We start from the raw sequence: 20,085 nt of genomic DNA on the forward strand, positions 1-20,085 counted from the left end.
CATTAGTGTTCAACGACGCACAAACAATAATTCCGTTCTGCAAATTTGTGCCGTTAGCATTAGCACAAAACCCGTTCGCTAAATGTTTCACTGTTACATGGTTCAGTTTATGGAGTGACTGTGTTGGGGCTGGTCTGACGGACAGTCCGCCACTGCTTTATTACGCAGAAACAAGTGACAAGCGCGAACATAATTCAACCAATGACAAGCCTCGATGCAACCTTACGATCACCCCATCCCCTTCGCTACAACAAGCCTAACTGATGTTATAAATGGCAGCTTGTACCAGTGCAAGTTAGGGAAAGAGTGCATGATCTAGAACGAAGCAGTTTGCATCAGTATTTGTTTGTCAGTAAGTCAACTGTGATTGCGATTATTGCAAACTTACCAGAATTACCGAATGCTGTGTAACAAAAATTATACAATAACAAATGACCTGAGTTCGAATCTGTCTTCACACATGCAGCATCTTTACAGAATTTTAAAATTTTATATAAACGTCTTAAAACCCAGACACTTTCGTAATGTTGCAGTTCTAGTTTCGCTTCCTCTTCTCTGGAGATTAAAGCTCATTGAGTGATTCCCTTCAAAATATGTAATAACGTTAGAAATTTTCCAGAGAGGCGGTACTTTAAGCACATAGATTCTTGCACTGTAATATCTGTTGAGTGCAATGTGCTTCACGCTGCTTAACGTTTGTCATACAGGATCCTACTAGAGAACCTCACACTTGTGTTATGGCAAAGGGGCTCAAGTCAATTATAATCAAAATGAAATACCGTACTTACTAATGTATAGGCCGCAGCACAATTTTCAGACAGAAATTATAGAAAAAATAATTTTCTTGGAATATTATTTCAGGAGTAGAAATTATTCCGAAATTTGGCAACGTTTAACATTCCTAAGTTCGCAACTAGCGAAAATAATTCGAATATAAGCCGCACCCCAGTTTTCCTCTTGAATTTTTGGCAAAAAATGTGCGGCCTATACATGCGTAAATATGGTATGTGCATCACGAAATTCTCATTAGCACCCACCCCCCGCATTACGTCATTAAAGCACAATACAGTAACATAATGGAATACTAAGGATCAGACCTAATGGCCCTTGTCTCACTGTCACATGTCCTTAATATCAGAGTAGATGGCCCATGTTTTGCTATTGCACATCAATAGGATCATACCATCATAAATATTAAATGGTTTATCAGTTTCTAATGTTTAAATCTCTGGTCTGTGTACTGGTTTAATGCACATGAAGTTGGGCCATATGATTGTCTCAGTGATCATGAATGTGTCCTGTCAGAGCAAAGAACCTTACACAGTAAATTTTGTATTACTCTTTTTTTATAATTTTATGGGGGGGGGGACTGATTCCAATTGATACATGGACCACTAATTGTCCTATCGTTCAAGCCGTGAATGATAGAGGAGCATGGTGCATTTGGAGGATTGAGAACTGGCAGGGGAAATCCAAGTACTTGAAGAAATCTGCCCCACTGTCACTCTGCCCACCACAAATCCCACATGATCTGTCCTGGGATCAAACCCGGGTTGCTGAGGTGGGAAGCCGGCAGCTAACCATCTGAGTTCGTATCATTCTTTGTTCTCTATTAAGTCTGCAGTAGAAAACAGGAAAGCTACATTTTTTATGTTTGATTAATGTAAACACTAAAATAAATGATCTAGTCTTGTCCTCCTCAGGCACTTGGTTCAAATTTCAGCCAGGACATCAGCTTTCCTGACTGCAGTGTTCTGTGGTTTTCCTTCATTCCTCCAGCCAAATGATGGTGCAAAACCTGGCAGTGGCAATGGCCACTTCATTTTAAACCATTTCCAATTCATCAATCATATCATTTGACATTATCTAATGACACTAAATGCACTGTAAATTAAACCACAAAAGAAAGACATTGTACCAGAAATGCAGGAAGACCACATCAATTCTTACATTCCTGTGTACATTTCATGAAAGACAGCAGTGTCAAAATAAAATACACACTAGCTTCAAGATGTTTTATTGGTTTTCACTGGGTCACCTACAAAACAGGGGGGGGGGATGTTCATAATACAACTGACCATGTGCAAAAAACATGAATATTTACTCTTCTGTTACTTGGCCTTAAAGCTAGAAGCATGACCTTTTGTTTGGAGTTGTAAACACTCCTGTAGTTTGAAAGGCCTCCATACACAACCAGTACTACCTAAAACCTAACCTTACCACAGAGAAGGAAATTGGGCACAAGTAGGAAGAAAGACTGCAGTTTCTTGGTGTTGTAGTTAGGTATACAGAACTGTAATGCAACTCTGAGCAGCATAATGCCATGAAACCTCAGGAACCTTCCAATTACAACGCTCTCATTAACAGAACAGTCTGACAGTAATTATGTACAGGGGCTAACAAAATTATGACACACTCAGATATGGAATACACTACCACAGTCCACATTTGGTCCAAGTAATTCTGAACATGTATGATATTTCAATATCCTGTCTGTGTTGAGAGAACATAAATACCTACTGGAAACTTTCATCCCTTTCTATGTTACATTTTTAGCTTTACATCCTTTGAAATTTTAGGTTAGGCTCAGTTGGGTTCATTTAGGCTGTGTTATTTTGAGACCTACTACATAAGTACCCTTTCAGACTTCTTTATTCTAAATTTTCCAAGAAACTCAGCCAACAAAAGATTAAAAACTTAATTTCCACCTTTTATGAATAATTACACTGAAGGGCAGGTTTATTTTTGGAATTATTGTACTAAACTGTCTGCAACGTTCCATGAGGCTTTGTAATTAACAGGACAGGTGGCATCCAACAAAAAAATCCAGCAGAATTTTGAACCCTCTATAATCCAGCATTTAATTATTAAGCAACCATATCAGACTCGGAACTGTAATTTGTTCTAAACCAAAATGGAATATGTATATATAATTAAAATATATAAAACAAGAAGTTCTAGGAAGAACTAACCCCCTACTTTCATTTGATATGACACAATGTGCAGGAAACAATGCACCCAACAATTCTTCTAGCGTTGCATGCATATCTGTTGCCGTGGTAATGTTCTTACCGAGCTGTTGTCTAGCAACAATAGTGGGATACACAGAATTATTGGAGGGATTTATGAAGTATGTCATTGAGATGGGCTCAGATACTGTGATCTGCATACAAAGTTTCATAAAGATTGATAGGGAGGGACATGGGGACAGCAGAGTGATAGCATAATCCTGTTCCTATTTTTCCAAAATATGGAAAGTAGGCTTAAAAACAGATATATAGTATTAGGAAAGGATCAGTAATAGTTACAAAACATTAAATACTTCATTTCTAAAAGAAAAACAACTCTTCCAACAGCTGAATTCAAAAGGGTTACTACACTGTAAGGAAGGTTTCCTAGAGCAAAGCTATATCGTAAGCAGACGCATCATAAGAGAGGCCTGAGGGGGGGAGCTCCTATATTTCTAGGCTGTGGGGAGGTTTTCTAGATGATTGAAGGGGTTTGGTTCTTACAGATAAAACAGAGCCAGACAGAACATAATTATAAAAGAACTGGCACTTTTCTTGGAAAAGAAAATCTTTAGTTCTGTAAATTGTCTTGTGAACCTTTTCTGATTATTATCCCTTTCACTGACAACTTAAATATAATTACCACAACTGCGAAAAATATTAATTTCTGTTTGTTCCAATTAATTCTTTGCATCAGCTGAATTATATATTATGTGTTTTGTGAATGTCTGAGTTCAAGTGTGAGATTCAAGCAAAGTATTTTGAAAACATGATATAAAACTCTCTCGTCCACACTTGAGGTGCTCACAGATGGAACTACGAAGGTTATGGTCTACTAGTATACAGGTACCACGTGCCATACCACATAGATATTACTTTGCAGACAACTGTAATCTGCCATTTTATCTGCCCAGAAAAGCAGAAATTTAAAGTCATGTAGCTCTTAACATTACACAATGTAAAAAGAATATGGACTACATAAATTTAATTTATATATACACTATGGGAAAAACTGCACATATAGAAAAATGTATCCCATCATATGCTGCTGGATCAGGCTCAAGAGAAAAAGAAAATTCAGGCAGGAATTGCAAGCAGAGGGCATGGAGGTTTGAGGATCTCACAGCAGTGACAATGAACATGCCTGTCTTATGGGGTGTGACACAGTGTACTCAGGTAGATGGTTACCGTCATTTTGGAAGAACATACACACTCTGAGACAGCCACCGTTCCCTTTCTCTAATATTCTATCTCCTCAGTTTCAACCAAATCACACTGCCCTATGGGCCAGGCATTCCTTTCACCGTTCGTATTGTGGTTGTTTCCTTGAGGTCCCAGTTCTGGCCTCTCTCTCGCTATTTCAATATAATTTTATTTGATGATCATCATAATCATCTACCATGAAGACGGTGGCAGTAGATTCCCCCCAAACACTGAGAACAATCTACATGACTTACACATCATCACGCCCCTTCATGAATGGACCTGTGCCCACGTACAGTACGCACATGCTGCTGCTACTGCAGTTTCTTCCTACCAGCGCACAAAACATGTGAATGTGTGTACAGTAATGAGGTATTGAAAAGACACCAGTCTGAGGTATGATCTAGCTTGTACATATTGCAATTCATTTTCTGGAACCACAACCATGTGTTGTAACCATAATGGAATCTTCTGGTGTTACAAATGCTGACATTATTATTATTATTAATATTAATTATTATTTTGGAGGACTAAAATATTTAACTCTTCCATTTTTTAAACTATGCAAAGATAAAAAAAACAAGACTCAGAACTGTGAGAAGGGTTGAACACGTTTTATTCCAGTGAATTTTTTAGTGCCTTCTCTTCCTTCCACAGGATTGTAGGGTGCAAATGTGACCAGCTCTGGACGGTTTGTATCTTTCATTTTTATGATAAAAAGTTTTGATTTTTTCAATGTGGAATTCAATATTTTCATAATTTCATGCGATAATTTGTCTTAATTATGCTCAACTGTAATGTTTAGCACTTATATAAAAATATACAAGCAACCCCATGCCACAGTTCCGGCTTGTTCATGTCTTGCTAAGTCAGTTGCCAAACAAGTCATATATAATATATATGTATATATATACATAATTGTACATTTTAAATCATGTGAAAGTGCTTAATAATAATTATTACTTGAATGCATAGCTATGTTTCTGTTTCCTCCGCTGATATCTAGTGGCAGCGGACAACACAGTTAATGGAAGCAGTGAATTGAAATAACAGTTTGATTCCTTGATCGATTGCATATTTAAAAGATGTGCCACTCAGTACAGGGTTTATCAGAAAATACTGCTACATATGCTGCCATACAAGGAATGTCAATAAAGGCTGCCAAAATTATTTTCTGATACACCTGTCATCCTGCTGCTGTTTTTATTAAACACCATTCTCTGCTCAACAAGCCAGTGATAAAAAAAATGTTACATCCACTGTCTGCTTTATGAAAACACACAACACAATAATTGGTCTTGGCCCATTGGTTTCCCATCTGCAAACCAGCTACTGTGATGGTAGTGCCAGTTCAACAATATCATCTCTAATCTAGAATATTAAAAAATAGTGAGTTTCAAGAACCGCCCCAAGGACATACAATAAATAGAACACATCACTACCTAATTGGGACGTCACTCGGAACTGCTTTACAAAACCCGCACCGCACAGACTGACACTATGATACAATATGTACAATGTAATGTAGATTTGATGAAGGAGGGCAGGAAACAGGTCCACTCTGTTCTCTACCTGAGCACACGACAAACTGATGAGCAAAACGACATATATACCACGGCGTATCGTGCCAAAAGAGCAACTTCATGCAGCAATGGCATCAGGTAACTCATATGACAGGCATTGATACAAATTACAAGCCTTAAGATGAAGTGCAGAAACTTGCAGTATATTTATGCTAGTCTTGCAAAGAAGGAACTATTTATACACACAGAGTACCTCAAAAGAATCTGATAACATCTTTCATCAGAATTTGAATTGCAAAATGGACTTGAAGACAGAAGGATCTAGTCTCAAATTATGCAATTTCATTATTAAACTTATTAAGATGCCTTATTGGATAATGTGTGCATAAAGTAACAGTGCCTAGAATAGCGTTAATTCTGAAGATAATTTAGCGGCAGAACATCAATACATGACAAGTTATGAAGGTCCATTAGGCATGCCTGAATTCTGATACGCCAAGGTATAACATACTTTAATAATCACTAAGAATGTTCATTGATTTTGAAAATGGTATTATCTGTCAACGCTCCTGCTGCACACAGCTGACTTGACCTCACAACATGCAGTATAAATAAATATGCTAGCTCCCTCTCAGCATTAAGATTTCAACTTTAATATTCTCGAAATCTGACTACATTTACCGCATTTAATATTGTCGATGCCAAAATTCTATCAATCCATATGCGATGACATCAAATCCATAACAGCGCACATAATGAAGGAATGCATTTCATTCATGCAGGGATAGCAACATTCCTGCAGAAAGGTAAGTTTGATCCAAAGACCAGATACAAATGGCAGTGATTGGTGGCAAATTAAACAACTACTTCATTGTGTTAATAATCAAAGTAAACCAACTATCCTACAGTTTACTGGGGAATGAAAACAGCCTGAATATTTCATACTTTGGCAACAACGGAGACATTCATTTCAAATTACCTCGCAATGCCCATTCTCCAACACTAGCAATCAAGACAAGAGATGATGCGCATATAAACACTCACACACACAGTTCTACACATCACAAGGAAGTTAACTTATGTTCACTGTCTGTTAAGGCCTCTGTAAGGTGAACAGAACAAGACTCAGAATCTATTTCTTCCCTAACCTATATGTAATCAACTCTAAAACTAAACCTACATCTAAAGCTAACCTAATCTATTTGGAGAACTCAAAGGCAACAGCATGTAAGACTTGCAAATTTTCTAATTATTTTATGTGAACCAAAGACTGAAATACCTGTAGAACATTTCATGAGATATCTCCGTGCTTTTTGGTTTACATATTCACTCTGTAAAATATCTGCATATTGTTAATATAACAATTGAAATCACCAGCCCTGGATTCAGTAAATGGTAGGTAGCATTAGGTATGAGGAGAAACACGATAACACATTGACTCGAATGCTTTGCATTGCACTTCTGTGAATAAATTTCCCATAATGATCCATTGCAAGGTAGGGAACTGAAACATGGAGGTGTAAAATGTTAATGCACAATGCCTCTGTAATCACACATACTCATAATTAGTTTCTGGGGACACATGGTGTTATGTACAGCCTACTGACACAATTCTGACGGGATGGAAAACTACTGTATGGGGGGATGCAGTCACTACAATGCCCATTTCTTCAAACTGCACCATAAAAATTTGATGCAAGTGTAAAAAAACACTAATGTAATAGGAAACATTTACTTAAATTAAAAACAATAAAAAATATTTTGACATAGATGACTAAGTTGTTGATTATGAGATCGATGGAAGTTTCCTTTTAATCCCTCTAAAACTATTTGCTCCTCGCTTCAAAGTGAACACTAGTACATACATAGGGGCATAGCAGGACTAAAATATAAACTGCAACCTCCACTCAGCTTGTTACAAAATGTATATACAGTTCCAGTACACTTGTTACATGCAGCGTAATGAAGACATGAACACAAATGACTTACTTTACAACTATTTACACTGCACTGTGGTATTGTTCACAATCTACAACACGAATCACAATTACAGACACCCCGACACAGAGAAATGCGTTATTCATTTTAAAAATACCCCAGTATGATCAGACTATAAAAGAACTAAAATAAAAGTGACAACTATTTACATTTTGAAAATACTGGGAATAATACCTACGAGAATGTTCTTTCTAAAATTTCAGGTGTTCTCAGTAAATCACAGATTTTACAGTACAAATACGTTCAAAATTAAAAGAGAAAATTAAAATTTGTGCTTGTATTTACACCTTGCTATGCCCCCAATTCTAAAGAGGCAAAGCTTAGAAACTGTGGAATCCACTGCTGTTAACTTCAAGTTATCATAAAAGTAAAACAAAAGTGTACTAACAAAAAAACATTCTGTTGGGCAACAGGGAGGCAACTCAGAATCTGGTCTCACCCTCGGATCACAGAATATTCAGCCATTACATTTAACAGTTCATTATCCCCTTCACACTGTCATGAAGAGGCAAGTTTTTGCCATTCGCATTATCCGAACCCACAAGTCGCGACTGGCATATGGTACAGATCCTGCTGACATCAAGTGGCTCCACTGCGCAAGTCACAGCTTCCTATACTTTATTTCCTGTAGTCAGGCAGACATATTTGACCTGTTCCATGCAAGTTATCCATTTATCCTTTCAAAACAACATTCCTCCTGATCATCATAACAGTTTTCCATTTCTACTTCACACATCACTGGCAGCTCCTCAAAATGGGCTAAGCGATACTATGGGTGTCTGTTCCATCTTGTCTTACTTCCACTGGTCCAACAGCACTTGCTGCACATACACACACACACACACACCCACACTGTTACAGGGCTTAAGGAGACCAATTTAAGTTAGTTCTTTATCATGGTAACCAGAGTAATAGGGAAGCTTTCAAGCAATCCACGTTCCCACGTTCCCATGGGACTCTTGTTCGATAGCAATATTCGTTAGTGCGGTTAATCAGATTGGATTCCCAAAACATGACGTGTTAAACGAGGTTTTTGTGTGAAGTAGTAGGCCATACCCCACTTGGGTGAAACAGAAGCAGCCCAAGCTTCAGACGATAGAGCGTTTCACAATTGCAAACTAGGGTGAGGATAATGTCACTCCCATTGGTGGGGCGAGGGAGGTAGTTCAGACAGGTGAGCAACTGCAGAGCTAGAAGAGAAGAAGAAAATCACAGCGTTACGTAACATTATCAAGAGGATATACTCAACAACTTCCATTTTTTGATCTCAAACCTGTTATCAATACTGTAAATCATCATTTTAACAAATATTTTGTTATAAATGATATCTCATTAAGTCCCTTACAGCAGTAATAACATTACTGTGTTTCCCGCTGTTCCACGTTTGGCGGAAAAATAACTGGCACAGCATTCCCAAACAGAAGCTGATGTGAACTGGCTGCATATTGAGAACAGGTTCAGTATCTCTCAGATTCACAGTGCAGTCAGCTCTCAATTTTGATTATAAATTTCAACCCCTTACAAATAATGACAAAGACCTTTTAATTTCTGCCACACAAAACATATATGCATTTTATTTGCACAAGAAATGTTGCCAGTTAAGGACACATCAATCATGTGACCTATGAGAACTGAATGCACTTTAGTAACGTACAAAAGTAGAGGAAGGCGTGGACTGTACCCTCAGCATTTCCAGAGGTCGCAACATGGTTTATAGCATTAGCGTTATCGGGGAAGGGATGAAGTAGAAGTAGTGAGAGTAGTGAAGGTCTCCGTCAGCCGCCGCCTGCCTCATGTCCCCACTGAGCGAGCCCGCCACATGACTCTCGTTGAGCCTGCAGCAGCCTTACCTGGCAAAGCTCTTGAAAGCTGCAGACTGAGGATTAATGCACAACGGGACTCTACTGGTATTCAGTTGTTCCGCAATGAACTTGTGCATTTCCTCTGAAAACACACCAAAGCCAAGAACAACATTAAATATTTTCATTTCTATTAGTATTCTTAAGGATGGGGTGAGCAGTCCCTTGGTTCTTAGTGTGAGGTGACACTGAGTCCCCTGTCAACAAGGACAGAGCAAGGCTGAATCCCATCATACTTAGGCTGGAGTGTGGCCAGACAGGAGGGTGTGTGGGCCCCAAAGGGAGACTGGACATTGGGGATACAGATAAATCTCATGTTCCTGACAAGAATAAAGAAAACCCTAATATCCAAGCCATCTAGGTTGCAGATCATTAAGATATGCCACATGTAAAGGTGAAAAGGTAAAGTTGTCCTGGTGCTTAACTAATTAAGCACTATGCCTTGAAGACATATGGGGGGAGTGTATGTATAGATCCACACTTTCTTGACCTCAGCACTAGCTGGAGGTGAGTGGTCAGCTTCACGCCCCGGCCGCTTTACCCCCAAGGAAAAAGTCCCCAGTACCCATTAGATAGGAGGTTTGGTGGACCCCAGAGCTGATCTGTACGATGTGGAGAAGAGAAAATTCTTGGCCCTACTGGGACTTGAACTCCGATTCCTTGGTCATCCAGTCCATAGCCAGTAGCTATATAGACTACACTAACCCAGCTCCTAAGATCTGCCACACATGCCATTTAAAATGCAACCCAGAAAGAGACCAGAAGCTGCTGATCATCAAGAAATGCAATGTAAATAGTAAAATCAAAACTGCCCACATATACAATCCTTTGCATCAGGCTTCAAGCTGCCAGTCATTTCAGCCATGGTACTTACTTTACATGTACATGCTTCCTGTTTCCTCTTAGTTAAGTTTAAACAAATGTAAATCATGATCATCTTACCCCTTTGAAGTACCATGTTCATCTAAATAATACATAAAAATGTAGTTCTGACCTCAATGAAAACACACTGAAACTCGATTACAAAGGCCAACCAGTTAATGCTGTTTAGGGAAATAATCGCTGTTTGTTAGGAGAATCATACAGCACACATAAAATACGCTGTGTGGGCAAAATGTAAACATTTTTAATATTACAGCAGGTGGTACACATACTTATCACTGTATTTTAAGGTTCTGAACATCCCTGTAACTGATCTGAGCAGGTTATGATTATTCACATGAAACACATCACATCCTCTGTCTCAGCACTAAAACTGAATTATAAAATGGACCCTAATTCAACTAAAATACAACATGAAAACTGAAATGCAGGAATGTCAATGATTTCCCAGGTGTGACAGAACAAAATATGGACTGGCTAATACACTGTCACAGAATACCACAGTCAGAACATTTGTCTGTTAAACATTGCTAGTAGAAAGCAATCAGCTGATTGAGTTATATCTGCCTATGCCATTCAACCATGAAGTGTTGTGAACTTAAGATGGTGCTCTGTGTTAATTACAATTCTTATCTTTAAAAACTAACCGACTGACACAACAGTGTGTACGCATCAGGTGGTAAAACTAGAATACAAACCTTTAACATGTTAATTCTTTTTTCAGAGACAAAGAGGAACAGAACTCAAAATATGTGAGAAGTTTTTGACATTCAAAAGCAGACTGACTGCTTCTGAAGTTGTTGAATGCTGAGGGAACACACTGTTCTCTGAGAATGATAGAATTGTGAATCAGAAGTTCATACTGATGGGACAATCTATAATAAGTATTTCCACACAGTTTTCCTGCAGCTCCTATAGCAGTAAATACAGCAAAAACATTCCAATAAATGTGGCAAAGAGGTACTGATAAATATAGCAAAACTTTCTTGTTAAAGGTGACAAGTCCTGGCAAAAAGTCCTCATAGGTATGATAAAAATGTCATATTAACTGCATCAAAACCATCCAAATAAACATGTCAAAACACTGTGATAAATGTGATGACAAACCCTGATAAAATGGCAGAAAACAACCCATTAAATATGGCAAACATGTCCCAATAAATGTAGCAAAAAGATCTGACATATATGCCAAAAACATTGTGATAAATATGACAAAATAATTCTGCCAAATGAAGCGAAAGTGGTGAATGGTGCACTGGATATAGGCTTTCCCGTGACAACGTTCTTGCTCATTTTGTTCTGTCTGTGTGGGAATTCTAGGCCAGAAACCACATGACTGGTGTTGCGCTACCCTCTGTACTAGAAGGCCTAGCCTTCTGTGAGTTTGCTTCCAAAATTTAAATTAGTTCCCAAGGGAAAAGATTTAATTATGTAACAGTGCTAAGATGTGCTGAACTAGCCTTGTGAAAATCCAAACACAGTATTTCCAAAATGGTGCATCTATAAGAAAAGCAGAGTTTCTCTCACCTTTAACCTGCTGAACAGAAGTAAGTTTCTTCTCCCAAAGGTCATCAAAACTGTGTGGAGCAACTGGCTCAAAGTCAGCTGTGTACTGCCTCATGCCACCAGTAGTCGTGTAGCAGCACTTACACATACAAGAGTGGTATCGCAACCGCCCTTCGTCCAGGTATGGGTGTGCTAGGGCATCCACCACTGTTATTCTTTTGTCCTACAAAACAACATAAAAGAGTTGACACAGCACTGTACAGAACTTTGGAGAGATAACAAATGTATATAAAATTTTGGCTAAAACGTTAAGGGGAAGAAACCACTCACAGATGTGGGATAACACTAAGATGGCTCTGCAGAAACCAGCTGTGTGAGGACACACACTGGATTAATCTGGCTTCAATTAGGATCCAGCAGTAGTCCCGGGTGGATATCGCAATGAACCTTATGGTTCCATAAAAGTTAAAAATGTTATTACAAACTGAGTGACTCTGCCCCATGGAGTTAGTATGTGTTATTCAGAACTGTGAAACACTGAAGTGCATACAGCATATCAGACAGTGCTAGAATGCTTCTCTTTCCAGTGCAATAACTACCATTCCAAACAAATATATGCATATTAACAAATTCATGAACCTCCTACACTGTAATAATTTTATTTTAGTATCTGTTGGCCACTCCCCCCTGGGCATTTCTTCTGATCACTATCGAAAAACAAAGCTCTGTCTGAAAATACAAAACATCCTATGGCTTACTGCTACTATGGAATTAAACATATAAAATTATTATTGGTGCCACCTCTGAACTAAAGTATCTTGGGTAATTTGTTGGTTCATTTAAGGGCTACATAATTCTTGAATTCAATCTGAACCAGAGTCCACTGCCCTACTGCAGCGGTGCAGGTGCACAGTGCAACTCACCAATCAATTGCACTTCTTCAGTACTAATACGTTCATGTCAAAGTTAACATATGACCAGCATGCAGTACAGGCAGATATGAAATTCCCTATTCGTGGACAGCAAACTCTTCATAGTATTTGCATGATCCTGTTTGTGTCAAATATAAATGGCACAGTCCTGTACACAACTATTAGGCTTATTTTGGTCCAGTTATTGAGACTATCTCTTTCTGACGGGCCCAACTGAGTAGGTTTATCCTGCCACTTCCACCTGAGGACGGAGATAGATTCAGTCTCCGAAACGTTGTGGTCTTTTTGTCTTCTATATACCAGACGATGGATAGAGTCCAAAATAAGCCTAATAGTTCTGTACGGCATATACCATCATCAGAATCCTTTCAAGTCTATCAGCACAGTCCTGACTTACCGGATCAAAGACTAGCATCTGGCACAGGAGGTGCACAGCTTCATGTGTTGCTTGCGATGATAGTGTGTACAGTGCTGTTAAGGAAGGTGGCTTAGGAGCTCGTCGCAGCATGTGGGTACGTGCACCATCACAAGCATAGCGCATATCTTCCAGTGAAGGGGTGCCCAGTAACTCAGTAATCAGCTCAAGCTGTAAGTGAGCAGAAAAGCAGGGCTCATGGCAGTATCACAGCTTATGGAACAAACATGATATTAAAGGATGGTAAACCCTTGCTAATGCAGTTACAGTTATTCCAGGCTGTGCCATAGCTCAAGTGGTTAGTTGCTGGCTTTCCACCGTGGCGCCCCGGGTTCGATCCTGGGTCTGGCCAAGTGGGATTTATGGTGGACAAAGTGGCGCTGGGGTGGGGTTTCTTGGAGTACTTCAGTTTCCCCTACCAATCTTCATTCCACCAAATTTTCCATCATCATAATCACCCAGGGCAGGCTACAATAGGCCAATCAGTGGCTGCGTGCCGAGTGGACCCAGTTGGACTCCACCCCCCACTAAGGAAATTAATTAATTAATCCAGATCAAAATATGAAAAATGAAAAATTCTGTTCACAGTTGAATAAGGACTTTTAGACTATGTTGAGGGCAGCTGGAGAGACTGAAACCATGCAAGAAAATATACAAGATTGGTTTGAGCTGGATTAAGGAGACCCCGGATTTCAGCTTCTGACAGAGGAAGAAACTGTGCAGGGATATTTTTTTGTTTCCATCAGCACTACCTATAGGATTAAATTTTCCATTTATTTGTTTTCTAAGTATTTGTATTTTATGGCTATCTTTTACTTAATTAATCCAGATCACCCCTCACCCCAATTACTGAAGATTAGTGAGGGTTTACTTTATATGGTGAGGAAAAATGTATATATTACTCAATTGCAGAGGTCAAAACAATTAAAACATTTATTCCTTCAACATTTTTTCTGCTGAACTGTAATGCACAGAATTCATTGCCTGCTGATCTCACACATTCCATTACCTGCAGAACTCTCTTCACAAGATGACACATTAACATAACATGTAGAACTCACCTGCTGCACCAATGCAGTCCAGAACTCATGCACTGACCTCACAAGTTTCAGAACCTGCAGAACTCTCTTCACAGGGTGACACGTTAACACAACCTGCAGAACTCTCTTCACAAGATGACACATTAACATAACCTGCAGAACTCTCTTCACAAGATGACACATTAACATAACATGCAGAACTCACCTGCTGAACCGGACTCTGTGCCTGGAAGAGGATCCGTCTTCCCAACAGTTCTCCAAAAATGCACCCAACGCTCCAGACATCAACTGCAGCTGAATAGTGACGTGCTCCCATTAGTATCTCTGGTGCTCGATAGTACTGTGTCACCACTTCCTGTGTCATATGTTTCGACTGGTCTGGCTCCTCCACCCGGGCCAACCCGAAGTCACAGATCTATAAACACATCATAAACATGACACTGTGTGCCGTAAGATGATGTGAAACCATTTTAACTGAAAGAAGAGAAGGCTGGAACTGAAGTGTTACAATATGTATGGAAGGAACCTATATATCTTTCCTTTAATAAATTTTCAAATGAAAAAGAGACATGAACATGAGTGAATGTTTCCAAACTATCACATATGGGTAGAAAGGATGACATCAGGGTTGCTACTATAAAGGTAAAGGTAGGGTAAAGTTGTTCCTGTGCTCAACTAATTAAGCACTACGCCATGAAGACATATCAGGGAATGAATGGATATACAGACACATGTTTTCTTGACCTTGGCACTTTCTGGAGGTGAGTGGTCAGCTTCATACCCACCCTGCTTTACCCCTGGTGAAAGAGACCTCAGTACCCTTTGGATACGAGGCTGGGTGGGCCCCAGAGGCAGTCTGGATGACACAGAGAAGTGAAAATTCTTGCCCCCCTTGGGAGTTGAACTCCGACCCCTTGGTCATCCAGCCTGCAGCCAGTCTCTATACCGACTGCTTCAAGACGCTCATTTTCAGAATGTTTACTCACTCACTCCTTACCTTAAGAACACAATTGCTGTTGACAAGCAAGTTGCCAGGTTTGATGTCTCGATGAAGAATGCGGGCAGAGTGGAGATACTTGAGACCTACAAGAGAAACAATATTTTATTAGTATAATAATTAACATCCAGTTGTGATGGCACTTCATGTTAATATGGATGGAAAGGTAACACATTCACTCAAATAAATAAATGTCTAATAAAATTTTATTTTACTGTGGTTTATTTAACAAAGCTGTCAGTAGCTTAGGCTACACATCGTCAAATGATAGGATTAGTGAATAAGGAAACAAAAAGTATGTGACCTACTTTAAAGTAACATATGCCCAGCACTTTCCTGGAGAGACTGACAGGAACCATGAAACACCTCCAAGAGGACAGCACTGATTTGACATGAAGTCTCCTGAACACAAGGCAAGAGGACTGCCCACATTACTGCAATGTTCAGCGTAGTGCAACATTCTGCAGTCTTGTTTATATCTGCTGACATGAGACAGACTGTGTGCCCAATATCATTTGCTTCTATTCGTGTTCGCAGACCCAAATAAATGGCATGTGGGAATAACTGCCCTTAACCCCTTGAGCATGGTAGTAATTTGCTGTACCACCTGCTTTGGGGGCTGGGATAGCTGAGTCAGTACAGTGACAGTCTGTGGACTGGATGGCTGGCATTTGATTCCAGCAGAGGCAAGAGATTTCTCTTCTCCACAGAATCCAGACCGGCTCTGGGGCCCACCCACCCTCCTATCAAATGGGTAACGGGGGCCTTTTCCCTGGGAATAAAGTGACTTGAGCACTTGGGTGAAGAATCATTGAGCTATACACCTCCACTCCCCTATACATCTTCATGACCTGGTGCATTATTAAGCACAACTTTGTCTTCACCTGTTTTAACATTCAAACAGTGTGTGTGTCTTTCTCAGATGTTGTGTATTTATGGAGTTTGCATGTTTCTAACGATAAACTGCTTTAGGGTTTTATACTGGTGAGGTGCTGGGCCCTCTGCACAGGATGAGCTTATTCAAATTTTATTTCACTGAACTTAGGCCTTGACACCACTTACTTCCTCAGAGGGAAGAAAGGGGAGGGGAAGCAGTTTTTGTGCCAAGCCATTAAGAGGTGTGGGGGGTGTGCACGTAGTTCGCCACTCATTCTTAGCCACGGCACTAAGTGTCAGCTTCACGCCCTGGCTACATTACCCCAGAGCAGCCATTCTGAATAGGAGGCTGTGTGCGCCCTAGAGCCAAGCTCGATGTTGTGGAGAAGATAAAAATCTTTTGGCGCTGCCAGTAGCAAACCACGATTCCTCGGTGGTCCAGCCCTAAGTCCAGTCACTAAACTGACTGAGCTGTCTCAACTCACTTTATCACAAGTACACATCAGAAATTCACCAGCGTTTAAAAAATTTGACGACGGTGCCGGTCACGGTAGCCGAGCAGTCTAAGCATGTACTATCTTCGCTCGCTTGGAAGCCGGGATCGTGGGTTCGAATTCCACTCATGTCATGGATGTTTAGTTTGTGTGTGTGCGTTTTTCTGTGTTTGTGTATAGGTTGAAGCCTTGCGACGAGCTGATCAACCGCCCAAGGAGTTCTACCGAATGTGTAAGATCTAGAAAAACCGAAATGAACGGACAAGTTCATGGAGGTAGGCCTAGGCCCACTGGGGCTGTAGTGCCAAGGAAAAAGAAAATCCTCCGACGGTGCCGTAACGGCCCCCACCCAAAAACATCAAAACTGAGGAAACTCAAAGAGTTTCCGGGCCTGCCACTAGATGGCTCTGCGCTTCGCTGTCCGTGAGCTGGCGCAGTGCGGTCACATTTTGGGACTGAGGGACTGGATTCTGACGTCACAAAGGGGTAGTGCAGTGAACTCTAGTTCCAACCGACAGACATATGCGCCATCATAAACTTTAAGTGCTCTTAACATTTTGGTTCCGTTCGCGTTCCTTCATTGTTTTCAAGAGCCCTTTTCTTGGTCCACATTTCAATTTCTTCCTCCCTCATGTTGGTAATAACTGCTGTCAGGTCGGCTCTGTCGGTCCAACCATGGTTCGACGCCCGGAAGGGACAGGAGACTTTTATTCTCTCCACAGCTTCCAAATCAAGCCTGGAGGCTGCCCGGTCACCCAGTCCAGTGGACACTGGACACTCTTTCAATGGGAGTAAAGCTGACCATTCACGTCGATCTATGTCGGGATTAAAAATGCATGGAGTTATACCTCCACTGCCCCGTACATTTTCATGACGTGATGTTTAATTAATCACAGTGACAACTTTACTTTAAAGAGGACAGTCTTGGCTGTAACGCCGTGTAGTTCGGAGGAACATATCGCTTCCATTTTCAGTATCGGTGAGTAGGCCCAGCAAGAAACCCAGAGAAGCAGGCGGCGGGCTGAGCTGGTTTCTTGCTTGCTTTAGTATTTGCACCTAAAGACTGAGGCAATGTGTTTCTCCGAAACGTCGAGATCTCCGAACTATACAGAATTACATGCCATAAGGCTGTTTCTGGCCAGCCTGTTTTCCTCATCCGAGGTATCGGTTAAGCGACTATGAATATTCTGCCGGTAAAAGTAAAAGTAAAGCTATCCCTGTAACAGGCCGTGAAGACTCAACAGGTTGTGAGATGTTGAGGCTCCCACATTATCTAGACAATCGGCTCAAAGATTGCAGTAAGGTTGTGTCAGTTTTACGCGCCGGCCGCGCTTTACTCCCCAGGAAAATTATTTAATTAATTCCTGGTACTCATTTCTGTTAAAGGCTGAGTCGACCTCAGGGCCATAGCGCGGCTGGAAGGATCAGGTCAAAGAAAAAAATCCAGTGACCTCATCGGGACTTGAAGTCGTGACCTTCCGGTTTGTAGCACAGCGCCTCAACCAACAACGCTAGAACGTACTAAAAATGCTACAGTGAAATGGAATAGGGAGGACTGACGCTACGGTCCTCCTTGTGGAGGTACAGCTCCAGCCCTTCTTAACTATCGGCACTACATCAGGTTCAAAGTCACGTTCCGGCCACTTTATCCCCGAGACCCCATTGAAGCTGTGGAGACATATCGAGCGCCGCTGTCACTATCGAAGTCTACACAGCCTAGAAAGGTAGGGTGATTGGCCTAATGGAGATACTATCCCAGTGTTCAGCCTGGAGGAACTGTGGAACACCTCGAAAACTGTTTTAATCACGATAGCCGGTGTCCTGACTGAGATTCGAACCGTGAGCATTCCAAATATGAGTCCATATCGTTACCGCTATGCCAGCCTGCTCTCTCTGTGCAGCATCTCCCTGATATCAGATAGAATGGTTGCCTGCGAACAACACGCGAGCCACTCATGTCACACGTGCCACTGGTCCGCTTCCACTGCTCCGATACCCAGGGGCGCGTTAGGGCTCCAGCTCGCCCGGGAACACTTCTGCCCGCATGCAGCCAAAATCTCGCCGTAAACATCATCATCAGTTTCGCAGCGGTTCCGTGCGCCGTCACTCCCGAATGTCAAGTGCTGCAGTCTGCACAACCTGCCAATCAAACGCCTTTGTATTTCCAACCACGTGTCACTCCGGCAAACTTCTGGAGAGAACTAATCGCTTACTTTCCTATGATATGAAACGAACCGAAAATGAATGAAAACGCCGCCTCCAGCAATTCTTCGTCGCCGCGCGAACTTTTAACGTGCCGTTGTCTAGCAACGACAGAGGAATAAACTGATAAACCCTCAGACTCTCCTTTGATACGACATGGACCGCAAAGAAAAAAGACGTGCCCAACAATTCTCCTATTGTTGTGAGCGGTCGCGCGAACGTTTTGCCGTGCCGTTGCCTAGCAACGACAGAGGAATAAACTGATAAACCCTCAGACTCTCCTTTGATACATAGACCGCAAAGAAAAAAGACGTGCCCAACAATTCTCCTATTGTTGCGTGCTGTCGCGGGAACGTGTTTACCGAGCCGTTGTCTAGCAACGGTAGGACAGTGGATTCACATACACACAGATAGCAAAGTGTTCCAATAAGCCTACGTTCATAAGGAAAGTAGGCTAAAAAGAGGGAAGAGACACTGCACATACTTTCTCTCTTGCGACTGACCTTAAGTACGTTACTTTGGAAACGAAATCGAGGGTTCTTCGATAGCCCGTTGTTGGTTAATACCGAACAACAACGAAATTCATCTGACTGATAGAGGCGTTTCCCGTTCGGGCTCTCAACGCGCGTACCCGTTACNCAACGGTTGTCCTAATGCTCAAGCATGTTTCCGGTTTGGCGTTGTGAGGGGCATGTCCCATAAAGAAGTGCTCCTACGCTACCGAGAGGGTTATACGTTAATATTACCTTGTCCATGGGGCACGTGGTAGAGTAGTTGGTTGAGGCACTGTGCTACAAGCCGGAAGGTCGCGGGTTCAAATCCCGATGAGGTAATTGGATTTTTTCAATTAACCTAATCCTTCCAGCAGCACTGTGGCCCTGGGGTCGACTCAGCCTCTAACAGAAATGAGTACCAGAAATATTCTTGGAATGTTTTTTGGGGTAAAGGGCGGCTTGCACGTAAGGATGACAACCTCACCGCCATCTGTGAGCAGACTATGTATTGTATTGTATGTATTATGGGAGGGGGTGGGTTTCCCCATGCACTTAGACCAGTTATTGGTCCATTGTGCGTCCCCCTTTTAATTTATACTGTCGCCATACTCTACCGGTATCGGTGCGTGCTATCAGCCCCCGGTACCTTGATGTTT

The 20,085-nt window shown here is 41.2% G+C and overlaps 1 protein-coding gene across 2 annotated transcripts in view; it reads right to left on the bottom strand.

The window, feature by feature from the left end:
- Positions 1-2,001: 2,001 nt before the first annotated feature.
- The window catches only part of LOC111875250 (serine/threonine-protein kinase NLK), a 114,505-nt gene continuing 96,421 nt past the window's right edge, over positions 2,002-20,085 (bottom strand). The window contains exons 5-10 of one of the 2 annotated variants that reach the window (XR_002844697.2): positions 15,364-15,449; positions 14,572-14,781; positions 13,309-13,497; positions 12,001-12,202; positions 9,414-9,676; positions 2,002-8,922 (exon numbers count right to left, since the gene is read on the bottom strand). Coding sequence is in view for 1 of the 2 variants with exons in the window: in XM_023871322.2 (XP_023727090.1) it covers positions 8,868-8,922; positions 9,583-9,676; positions 12,001-12,202; positions 13,309-13,497; positions 14,572-14,781; positions 15,364-15,449 (836 nt within the window). In the remaining variant the exon portion in view is untranslated. The remainder of the gene's footprint in view (positions 8,923-9,413; positions 9,677-12,000; positions 12,203-13,308; positions 13,498-14,571; positions 14,782-15,363; positions 15,450-20,085) is intronic. The other variant, XM_023871322.2, reaches the window with a different exon arrangement.

This window comes from Cryptotermes secundus, unplaced genomic scaffold, assembly GCF_002891405.2.
Source record: "Cryptotermes secundus unplaced genomic scaffold, Csec_1.0 scaffold526, whole genome shotgun sequence".
NCBI classification, from domain to species: Eukaryota; Metazoa; Arthropoda; class Insecta; order Blattodea; family Kalotermitidae; genus Cryptotermes; species Cryptotermes secundus.